Source organism: Galleria mellonella, unplaced genomic scaffold (assembly GCF_026898425.1).
Source record: "Galleria mellonella isolate WM207_F2 unplaced genomic scaffold, CSIRO_AGI_GalMel_v1 utg165, whole genome shotgun sequence".
NCBI lineage: Eukaryota > Metazoa > Arthropoda > Insecta > Lepidoptera > Pyralidae > Galleria > Galleria mellonella.
Window position 1 is genome coordinate 135,069 of NW_026442009.1, and position 12,658 is coordinate 147,726.

Genomic DNA, 12,658 nt, shown 5'->3' on the forward strand with positions numbered 1-12,658 from the left:
TAATAAAATATAAAATACACGTTGATGCAGTTTTTGTGTTGCGGAAAGCAGTTGGGACTGCGGCATTGAGGCATATAACGACGGGTAGAATGAGGGTGTGATGTATGTGGGTGTGGTGTGACGTGGGAGTGACGGCTCGCTGGTTGCAGGCTCGAAGGGCTGGCACATGCGGCTGACGTTCGAGCGGGTGGCGGGCGCGCTCAATCTGCACCGCTGCAAGCTGTGCGGCAAGGTGGTCACTCACATCCGGAACCACTATCACGTGCATTTCCCCGGGCGGTTCGAGTGCCCGCTGTGCCGCGCCACCTACACGCGCTCCGACAACCTCCGCACGCACTGCAAGTTCAAACACCCCGCGTACAACCCCGACACGCGCAAGTTCGAGCCCCCGCCCGCGCCGCCCGCGCCAGCGCCCCCGCACGCGCCGCTCTTCGCCAACCACCTGGACGCGGGCTTCGACTGATTGTCCATGTACTGGCTCGGCCTCGACGCTCTGTGAGCGCCCGCCTTGTGCCAGCTCAGACTCTCGTTGTTGATGTGTCAAAATTTTAACAGACCGTCTCGCGTCGAAACCGCTTCCTATTTAGGATTAAGCTGAAGTGCTATTACTTAAACGGGCCTTTCTTAGGTACCCCGAACGTGTCGGGTGACTCGTTTAGTATTGTCTCGGTTGTGCGTTTGACTTGCCCAAGTGTGACCTTGTATAAGATTCCAGTCAGGAATGTAACTATTATGTCGATGTTACTGATTTAATAACTTGAAGCGTATATAAACTAGGTAAGCAAATTTTTTTCTATACCAATTGCTATACGGGAACGGGCAAAAGCAATAATATGATGTTAATTTTATTACCATATTATTTTTTATATTATATAGATAAGAATCTTAAGCTATTTAAGGATATACATTATTATTGAGTAGCGGTGCGACCGCGAAGTGATGCTGGCTATTAACGGTGGCTCCAGTATGGGCCCACACTTTCTTGTTATATTTATTCATTAGATAGGAAATTATGAGTTTCCTGTAGCCAATTGTATTTATGTTATTATATACTACATCGTACGGGTGGTGCAGAGAATGACATCAAACGGAAAGGATCCAGAGGACTGGGAAAGAGATTGTGATCTGTCGTTGGTCAACGACATATAAATATTGACTGAATCTCAGTGTAGATGCATTTGTAACTCCATGAGGCCTTTGCAAGATGGATAATTTATAAGGATATGTGATGTATTAAAGGATAGCGCCTAAGGAAACATACGAAAAGATTTTTATACTAGACTAGTTGATCTATTTACGGAGATTGTTTTTTTTTATACTTAGATATATTCTATGTCTGATTTAATATACTTTTATATTTATATAATATGATTTATTAGTGTTGTTTGTTTTTATTGATTCAGCATATTATAGTAACATTAATTTCGTTTATATTCAGTTGACGTTTAGACACTTTAGAATTGTCAAATGAGATGAAATGTTAACGTGTTTTATTATTTTATCGTTGGTAGGTGTTTAGTTGTCTTAAATGGCAGAGTGCCGGCCGCGCCGCGCCTCTTGCCCTCGTGTGATCGGTGCTTGAGGTCAAAGACCTCGTTCAATTACTATAAGATAGTAAGAAACGTTTCGTGGTTGCGCATTTAGTAACTAATATTGGCATTCTACGATTGGGACTAACCTAGCGTTTATGTATGTATTTTTCAATTAAGATTTAAGATTGTTACATTTTTAGCTAAACACTTAGAGTGGTACGGTAACTGAAATGTGATAAAATGGAATGGTGCTACAACCAAGAGTGTTAACACGCTACGATTCGACTCCTATTATAATATTATTAATGTGTTAATGATTAGTTACTTTGCATTAATTAATATAAGGCATCTAGCATCCAGTTGAGGTCGCATCTGTCTGGTCAACGGGTAAAATTACGCATGGTCTTAGAGATTACAGTATCACTCGAGATTTTACCTTCATTTATTTCTGATATCTTTAATCAAATTTACTAATAAATCAATAATATGACCCGTTTCAAATCAGATCATAGTTTACCAAAAATAAAAAGTTCATTAATATTGTAAGAAACTACCGCATCCAAATAACAAATCCATAATTGTTTCCACAAATATATTGTGGTGTTAGTACTATTTAGTAGCTGTGAACATGCAATTACAGATGTGCAATTTTTTGAAAATAGTCATAACTCATAGATAGATTTTACAATTGTCTATTGAATTTAGGGGCCCACTTAAATTAAGCTGTAAACTCCCGTCTATGTAATTAAAATACCGCCAAACATACTTCTCATAGTTTTTACACATAATTTTATAAAATGTTAAGAGAATTTTAAAACTATTATGTATCGTACAGTGGGCGCTTATTATTTGATAGCATTTCATACTCAGTGCAATATTACTAGTTATTTAATTACGTAACCAAACTAAAGGATATGTTATATAATTAATGTCTTCGAAGAGAGTAACTATACCTATTTTGTATTTGCATAAGTGAACTCCTCATTTCTATTTCTATCTAGTGAATCAGTTTGGGTTACGGTGATGTACAGGTTTTATAGCTGGTAATATTAAGATTTAGCTTGTTTACCTCTGCCAATCGTAATAGTTATGTACTATTTAATAATTTATTATCGCGCAAGTTAAAGTCTATTGTTGAAAATAGATCATAGCTATCCAGTGCGGGCGTGAGAGCCCAGTGAGAATGGTTGATCAGTGATCTCCCTATGGCGCGAACGGAGCCAGCCCAATGCCAGTTGCGCGTTTGGCAGGTTGCCGCTAGCGTTCTACGCTTCATCTAATCATGAATGCATTTTTTATATTACTATCACTCAAGACCAATTTTGAATATTAAATTTGCTATAGCAAATTAAATGATTAGTAACATAGAATATTATTTTAGATATTTTAGGTTAGGATACTTGATAGTGTCTGGCCAGAATATTTTGGAGTATCACATCGTTTGGCTCAGAAAATATCTACTTTGATCTCTTTTCGGCTTTCAGGAAGTATGCCACTTAAATTATTATATAATGACCACGTAATTGGACTTAATGAAAGCTAACTTTATGCCATATGGAATTTATACATAAGGTTAACGAATTACTAAATTTAGTCTTATGAAATTGAGGTCTTGTGGACCTAGTCACTTGTTTGGCCAATCTATTGAATATTCCAATTTATTATATATTAAAATTTACATTTTATATCACAAAGGATGTGATAATTTCTTTTGAAATCAATGGAGTGCAGGATGAGCATATGATGATAGTTATTTTCAGGATAGCAATGGTCTAGTTATGTTTATTTTGTTTCGTCTTTATAACATTAGCAAATTTGTTATAGTGTCGTATATCACAATAGAATAATACTAATAGGAAGGGGGTGTCAAATCGTGTACCTAACAGCTGTCTGTAGTCTTGTTATATTATTACATAAAATTTTATGAACTATTTGTTGTTTATGAATATTTTGTTTAATTTCTTGGTTTGATGCCTCCGTTAAAAGTTTAATTTAAATAATTTCGTTTTATGCAAGCAGTTAATGCAATTATTTTTTTTTCACATTGTTTGATGTTATGTAATGCAATCTTAACATGTTGCAAACTCCTGCATTTATCTGTTGTATTTATTACTAATTTTTACATTAAATTGTGGTATGTTACAATCCGTGTAGTTTCAGTTGTGCGTTTCACACGCCCCGCACCCAAATACAAATGTCTTGCATACGAACTAGTCCTAATGCACAGACAACGCCATTATCATCCAATCAAAGCTTGTCAGTTCCCATTACATACAGAGAATGCAATTTCTCTTCCAAATAAACGGGTTCGATTCCTGACCTAAATAATTAAGGAACGATTATTTATGTCGTGCATGAAATGAACGTGGCGAATGCATACGTTTTAATTGTGGTAAGCGTAGAGGTGTGCAGGCGTGGCGTGACGGCGCTAGCGGGTTGTTGGTTGCAGAGCGCGCGCAGGCGCCGCCAGCGTTTTCCTACCACAGCACATTCGTGGCGGCAGCGGGCAGCGCCGCGCTGTGGCGCTGCACGCGGTGCGGCAAGGAGGTGACCAACCGCTGGCACCACTTCCACTCACACACGGCGCAGCGCTCGCCCTGCCCCTACTGCCCGGCCACCTACAGCCGCGTCGACACCCTGCGCTCGCATCTACGCCACAAACACTCAGCGCTAGTACTGCCCAAGCATTAAGCTAGTGCATCACATCCGTACTGGCCGACGCCACTCGACCTCTACCTTGCTACTGACCACGTGCACCCACGTACTGATTGTACGTAACTAAATCTATGTTCGTGTTACATATACATTGTTTTGTCGTTATATTAACGTATATTTCGTATTTAAAGTTCGATAAGTAGATAATGTTTTATCGCACGTTTTCGTGCTTATTTATTATTCTTTGTGGGTAAGTACAGTTATTAATATATGTATATATTTAACTATCTTTTAAATAACAGGGTATATTATATTGAAATGTAGGTTTTGTCTATAGGTAATAAGGAGGTGTAAGTCTTCAGTGAATGTTAAATCTTTAAGAATTTACTTGCTATATGCTACTAAAATTGTACTTTTGGTTTTATATGTCTAAACGCTGTTATATGTGTAGACGGTTTACTTTAATGTAAAATATCTTCTTAACTATATAATTCATAATTGATTCAAACAATTCAAATTATAAGAGAAACGTTTACTAAAATTAATAACATTACTAAAATTTCATTAAAAGGTAAATTCTGCAGAATGTAATGGAAATGTTTTCTTAAAACGCTCAAAGGGATTATGTAGATAAATATATTTGCTCTACTGTATCTATTTAAGAGAATGTGAAGATAAAGACTGAACTGGCAAGCGACTTTAATAATCAAAAATACACACGACACGTGGTCCGAATGTAAATAGTAATATAATTAAAATTATAGATAGAGGATAATATTGGGACTTAAAAAACGTGTTCATAATTAGAATGGAACACGTACTATATAATTATAGAAATCATTTTATTGACGTAAAATATGTTTAAGAATTATTTCATCCTAAAATTATATTTTTGTATAAGTATTATCTGCGAAAATTGCAATGTACCAAGTGTTAGGTACTGTATTAGCTTTTAATGGTCCAATATCATTCGATAAACTAATTATATCGTTAGTTAATTATTATATAAAAGCTGTGTTGTGTCCTTCGTAAATGCATGTTATACGTTATATTAACTCTAATGAATCTCAGTTTCAGTCTTTAGGCTAATCATTTGTCATTGTTTGTAGGAAAGTGTTCATATGTAGGTAAATGTTGATGTTTACAAGTCCCAATCTAAGAATGTACTTACATTTTTTTTTTTTATATATTTAATCAAAAGTAAATTTAAAATCTGTGATTAATATATATAAATTTCTGTAACATTTACTTCAATTGTTTTCGACATTTTATATTTTTAGTTCAGCTTCATTGAACGTTTTTATCATTACAGATAAAATTATATTCTCAATAGAATAATATAGAAAATATATCGACTACTTTGCATTGTGCTGTAAATAAAATCATTCACATTATTCACTGGCTATGGGTGTTTCTTTTCTAACAAAAGTCCATAAAAGAACAGTTGAATGTTAAACAAATATGATAATTTATTGCACATTATAAGAATATTTTACATTTATATTTAACAGCAAAATATTGTCAAGGTAATAATTTACAGGCTCCAAATTAATTACTATGAGTATTACACTTTAAATAATGTCAATTGTCAAATAAATACATTCTGACAAACCAAAATTAAAATTAGGTACCTATTACAAATACAGATATTGTGTATTTGCACCTTACGTCTAAACATATTATTAAGTTAATCGAATTAAACATGGCAATCTATGGCAAGTTTAATTCCTTAAAAAAGTATCATTCACACGAGAACACAACTTTAAAATAGATTATTAAAATGGCAAAATTAAAAATTATAATTCGACCTTCAGGCGTTCCTTAAACGATCAATCACGCCATTTTATACGTTCACAACTCACGCATACCACCTAGCAACCATCTACGTATCCATTGAAAATGAACTCCATGTTATCACAGCATATTGGACCTATTTGATATCGTAAGGGCATATTACACTGTCCAGTAATTAGGATCATGTCTAAGTCAATTTATGATGCTAATGATTAATATCATTATAAAATTTTACAGTGTTTTATAAATATTGAATAGAAATATCCTTGTGGGACAACTCTTCATTTCTACTCTGTATTTATGACTAAAAAAGTAAAGATTAAAGCAAAAGCAAAAAATATTGAATCGCATTCTAAATTTTATAATGCTGCTCATCATTGCTGGCCTAGTAAATTGATTTAGATTATATGCTATTTGGTAGTGTAATATGTCCCTTATCGATATTTTATTTAAAGGTAACCTATTAATTTTATCATTAAATAGAATGACTACATTTATAAAGTTTGAAACTTGGATCAGTCCGTTAATCTTTCCACATTACCGCTCATGCCAGGAGATTCTACAATAACACTAGGTGCGCTCAAATCGCTTGTTCCGCTTGCTCCAGTTTGTTCAGTTGCTGTGCTTCCCGCCTCCTTCTCACTGGAGTCGTTGGACTCTGTTGAATCATCAGCATCCATCTTATTTGACGCGGTCTGTTTTTTCTTGTTTTTTTTAAACTGCTCTTCCATCTCCTTGAATTTCAGACTCAAATATCTAAAATATAAAGTAGATTTTATGAAATTCCAAAATGAAATAACAGGATACAGAGGCATAACGCTTTAGTTCAGGTAGAAAGGGACTGTTAGTAATAGGGTCTAACATCCCTATTGCTAATAATATAGCTTATCAAATCGACATCCATGCAGTACTTGGAAACTATCATGATTAATTATTGTTGAATTCGTCAAGATGGACCAACCGACCTGTTTCATCCTCAACTATCATCCCACACTGGTGCCACCCAAGTAGGATTACCATTCCATTTTCACCCATAACCCTAACCGTTTGTCTAACCTAGTTCTGTAAAAAATATTACATTAGTTGTATTTCAAACAAAGAAAGAAAACTTCCAAAATCATTAAAATTCTCTATACTAAAATAACATTGAAATTTAACTGTAAGTAGTATGCTATTGTACAACCCACCACTTCTATTGCCATAGTATAAATAAATAAATTGCCACCAAAAATAAATAACTACTAAATAAAGACAAATAGCCTATCTCTGAGAACTGTACCTAATTAATAGATAAATACGTAGATTCTGTTTGAACACAGGAATCAACCACGAGTGAGTGTAAATTCAATAAAAAGGATTTAATCCTGTGTTAGTCTATCATAAATAATTATCAAAATGTGTGCAAAAGTGTCAAAAATATTGCAGAATATAAAAATAATACATTTGAATTAAGAATCTTTCTCTTTTCGTTAATATGTTAAAACTTCTAATAAAAATTGTTAAAAATTAATTATCAATACTCACTTATCGACCAAAGGTCCACTGTAGTCTTCAGGGAATTTAGGCGAATGGGGCAGGATAAATTTGTAAAGGCTCTCATTAAGGACATACAGCTGTGCCGTAGAAGAACATCGAACATTGAACCACCAGTCACATGTTAGCGCAGCCTGAGAGAATATTGTTCCATTCGGACACAGGAATGAAGCTTGGCCACCATTCAGGTCGCAATAGTGCCATACCTGTACAAAATAATAATAACAGTTAAAATATTTTCCTAAATATCTAGTAGATAATGCAATAAAAATAAAAAGTAGTTAACACATGTAATCCCACATTATTTATTCTCTAACAAGGTACTCGTATATTGTGTGTTGCAGTCAAAAGCACTATTGACTAGCAAAATCAGTCAAAAGTACTTTTGACCATATGCTTTAGTCAACAATACTTTTGAACTAACAGTTAAAAGTACCTAACCTAACCGCAAATTTGCAATCAAAAGTACTTTTGACTGATTTTGTTAGTCAATAGTAGTTTTGATTGCAACAATTAAACTTTTTCAAATTTATAAACGACCAAAATTATTTTTCACTGTTGGTAGATTAAGTACACGTGTTATTAAAGACAATGCTTATTTCTTGAGATCCTTTAAAAATAATTTCATTTAGATAATTGTGGTTAAAATATGTATAGACACATGTATTATTTTTATTGTTTCCAATTTTCATATCAATTATGTACTACATGTTCATAATAGTAGATAGGTACTATAAATTTTGATGAAGGTTAAATTTGACCTCTAAAATTTATGATGCTACTGAACACAGCTATTACGATCCATTTCTGAGCATCGATTTTTGCTCATAAGGAAAAGATACAACATAATTTTACCGAGATGACCTGGAGATATTGAATCGGTATTTCTTTCTTTCGCACTTGTTATTTGTTGTATATTTGTTTTCTTAGTTTATGACATTCTAGAATTTGAAAGTAATGGTGACACATTGTAGTTATTCGTAATCCCTCACGCTACAGAAGTCTCAAAACCATCCAATATTATGAACTATGAGGTTGCTTATTTTCATAATATTAAGTACCTGACATCTCGTTTCAGTATCCGCAAAGAATCCCTTATAACGTTGAGTCTTACAATTGAAGCTGGTATGAGGTATTGTCGTCAGAATAGGATAATCGACCCCAGGTCGTCCTGGAGTACCGCCTTCGTCATCGGATGTGATTGGCAGAGGAAACTGCTGACTAGTACCTCCACTTATTGGAACTTCTGTAATAAATTTTACATGATAATGCAGGTTAATTAACCGATACTTTGAGTAAATAGACTTGTATTGCGACGGAAGACCAATCCATAATATCAAGTTACCACTGCACTAAACACTTCTTTCCTTTACAAAAATATTTAAGGAGCGATCTGGCGAGAGCATATCGAAAACATAACACTGTGTTGTAATTGTTTCTTTCTGCTTTACGCCCATATTAAATTCTAGAATGCTCAACTATAATATCGAGTCCGAAACTATTACAGCATCCCTGGATTTAATACAATAGTAAATAATTACAAACCAGAGAATAATAAGATGTTTGCTTACTAGCATCCTATTAATATTATAAATGCAAACATTTGTAATGATGAATGTATTGATATTTGTTACGTTTTTATGTATGTATGTATTTTCTATGTATTCTAAATATTAGTAGTTGTAGCACTTCAGCCGCCTGCTAACGATATGCTTTCTAACTGTATTAGATTAACTGGAAAATATCTCTGTCAGAGATAAGTCCACCCTTGGTCACAATATTTATAAATGCATTATATTACATGTAATTTACAAGTGTAATAAAGAATATAGACTTTTTCACACAAAAATTACTGAACGAATTTGAATTAAACTTGGTACATAGGTAGGTTATATCCTAAGAACAGATACTTTATGTACTGATTCACACAAGGAAAGCCGCTAAATAATGCTATTAATAAGCGATTACCTTACAAAAACAAGCAAGCATTTTGTTAAAACTTACCATCTAAATATTGAGATGGTGTTTTGACAGGAGCTAAATATTCTTCTTCGTGATAACCTTCTTCCTCAGATGTCGGCTTTGGTGTTACTTCTATTAAAGGTTTCTCAGTAGCTTCATGTTCTGTGGTCGTGATTGGTTGCGGTGTACTTAAAACTGATGAGTCGACATCGTTTTCTATCGGTACCGCTCTTAAGGCATTCAAGATTTGTAGTAATGTTCGTATTGACGCCCCTACATTTTCTCTTGTTATTGGTTTCGGAATAGATTTATTCAGTTGTAATGAATTTATAAGATCTCCTAATGTTACCGCATTAGAAGACGGATATTGTACATGTTTGAAAATTGGTTGTTCTAGTATGGGCTTATAGGATACGTGTTCCGCTGGTGGCTTAAATTTAGCCTCTTCTACCATATACTGATAATAATTTGATAAATCAGGACTTGTAGTTGAAGTCACGACTGGTTCCGGCGTAGTTGATTCTTTCGTACTTTCAAAATATGGTAAAAGTGTTTCTGATGGTATTGACGTATAACGTGGAACTTCTGTAGTAACTATTGGAGAAATCGTAATAGGTTTGAAACCATTTTCAATGATTGGTTTAACTAGCATAGGATTTGGACGACGTTTTTCGTAATAATTTTCTGAAATTGTCGGTGAAGGTTGTTTTCTAGCAGTCGTTTGCTGAATATTAACGTTATCATAATAAAGCTCCGATTGGATCGGTTTTGGTTTGATATAAACTTGCTCTCTAATACCTAACGTAGGAATAGGTTTTTTGAAACCATTATAATAATTTTCGTTTGGGGATACAACTGTAACAGGTGGAGTTTGCTCATAAGGAACTAATTTATATCTAGGAGTGTGCTCCTTTTCATTTAAATAGTATCTTATATTTGGAGACTCTTCGTTGTTATAGAAATTTATATAAGGTGCCCTATTACGAGGTATAAAGGGAGTACTTGGCGCTTTAATTACCTGTTTTCGCACTATACTTTCATAATTGTGTTCATTATTTGATGTATTTGGACGTCTTGATAGAAAAGGATTGTAATTTGGAAATACTCTAACTGTATTTTGATTTATAGGAACAATTTCATCATAGAAATTTTTTGTAGGATTTGCAGAGGCTATATTATATTGTGTTAATCTATTTCCTTGATATCTTGGAATATTTCTATGAGAAGAAAATATAATCTTCTTTGGCTGACGATCATTTGGAGGAAGGCCCACAGTTGTAGCTTCAATAATTTCTGCTTTTTCAACTTCAATGTCTTTATCGTTATATGTTTCAGGCGTGGATGTTACTAAATCGTTTGCGTAGTAAAATGTCATGTATGGTATTAATCTTCTATATCGTTCATTTATAGATAGCTTTGTCGAATTGTCATTCAATCTTCGACTTTTATTATAATTAGTATTAGTAGCTATTTCTCTTGATATAGGCACAACAGGAACAAATTTTTTTTTAATATCTACCATCATACCTCCAATCATTTTAATCTCTGGACTGTTGCCATTAGATGAAACTCTGATAGATGCTACCATACTTGTAGTAACTGAAACAAAGGGAATGTTAAAATTTTATTTTTAGTTTCTAATCTTTAATTAAATAAGATTACCGAGACATTTTTCAACTAAGCTGACACACTGTATACACTGAATTTAAAGCTAAATCTACGTTTCAACTTAACATTTTCAGACATTATATAGTACATATAAATTGTATAGTATAAAGTACTTATTTTTTTGCATTGTTCATTTAAATATAAGATAGATATGTGTAGGTAGGTACTGTAATAAGACTATAATAAAGAAAATTATATGCATATAAAATTAAAAAATATCTATATATAAAAATAGATTTCTGATATTTTTCTTCAAAATCTGCATTTTATTGTTTTAGGTATAAAGTATACATATATGTATATTGTATTGTATGTCTACATACCTATGCTTACCTGTTTCTAATATCTATATTTTTTTATACAACTTATAATGGCAAACAAGCTGACGGCCCACCTGATGGAAAGTGGTAGCTATAGACTATAGACATGAGCACTACTATGGACATAACAGAATATACTGTTTCGCCATGATACCCCCCATGCGTTGCCATTCCTGAGGAGTCAGATGTTATTATAAACATATTATACTATATTACAAACGTTTACTAGTATTTAATTAGTTATGTTGAAATTTGGTTATCTATGGAACTTCTGTGATAATCGGCCACTTTACACTAGAAAATATAATTTCATCGAATATAGGCTCGTTTGCCCCTATAGATATATACAGAGTATAAATAAATGGTTGGCACATACTTATTATAAAACTTAACCACCAGGAGGGAAAAGCATTGTCAGTAATGGCAGGATCTAACAACCCTATTGCTAGCAATATAGTATATATATTGCTTGTATCAGTTCGACTTTCACGCGGAACTCCCTGGAAACCATATTGGTTAATTCTTTATAAATTAGTGTCCTACCTGTTTCATCCTCGCCTACTCGTATCATCTCTCACTGGCACCTCGCTAGCGTATACCTATAACGTAGGCGAAGTTGCCATTCCACTGTCATACATTAAAGAAAACCTAATCGTCATCACAAGATTTACTACATACAAACTTTCCTCTAAAAAAATTTTCTAAAGTTTATAAAGCGGTCAAAAACTCATCAGTCCAATTGAATAAAACAAGACATCCGTTCTACAGTGACCTTCGTTTACTTGCCTACAAACATTCTTCATTAATTAATTATCAAAGATTACCTTGATATTATAATAAAATTCTAAAAATCACGCATTTTAACTAAAAACGTGTATCAGTTTTCTTATTGCGATATAGTTGTTGCGTGTAGACAATAGAAATACGTATTTAAATGCACGAATATCTCCTTTTATTTTAGCCTTATATGAAACTAGTGGAAAATAGCCTTCTAAATCTATGGAACTGGCGTACATGGGGAGACTTATAAGAATATATACGTTAATTTTTTTAACCAACTCCGTAAACGACTTTAGAATCAAGACGGAGAAAGATAGATTATAATACAAGTAAAAACATATTTTGGTATCTAGTGTAATTGTAAAACTTGGGGGGAAAGGGATTGTTAACAATGGAGTTTGATAGCCCCATTGG

At 33.7% G+C, this 12,658-nt stretch overlaps 2 protein-coding genes across 3 annotated transcripts in view; one reads left to right on the plus strand and one right to left on the minus strand.

Annotated features, from left to right (window-relative positions):
- The window catches only part of LOC113519103 (sex determination protein fruitless), a 78,107-nt gene extending 72,517 nt beyond the window's left edge, over positions 1-5,590 (plus strand). The window contains exon 8 of one of the 2 annotated variants that reach the window (XM_052892767.1): positions 3,982-5,590. In XM_052892767.1, the coding sequence (XP_052748727.1) occupies positions 3,982-4,223 (242 nt within the window). In that variant the 3' untranslated portion in view covers positions 4,224-5,590. Of the gene's footprint in view, positions 1-149; positions 3,678-3,981 lie in introns of those variants that run through there. The other variant, XM_052892766.1, reaches the window with a different exon arrangement.
- Positions 5,591-5,670: 80 nt separating this feature from the next.
- The window catches only part of LOC113518828 (uncharacterized), a 35,977-nt gene continuing 28,989 nt past the window's right edge, over positions 5,671-12,658 (minus strand). Inside the window, exons 2-5 of the mRNA XM_031914738.2 lie at positions 9,519-11,075; positions 8,576-8,760; positions 7,506-7,720; positions 5,671-6,737 (exon numbers count right to left, since the gene is read on the minus strand). Of these exons, the coding sequence (XP_031770598.2) occupies positions 6,497-6,737; positions 7,506-7,720; positions 8,576-8,760; positions 9,519-11,075 (2,198 nt within the window). The 3' untranslated portion in view covers positions 5,671-6,496. The remainder of the gene's footprint in view (positions 6,738-7,505; positions 7,721-8,575; positions 8,761-9,518; positions 11,076-12,658) is intronic.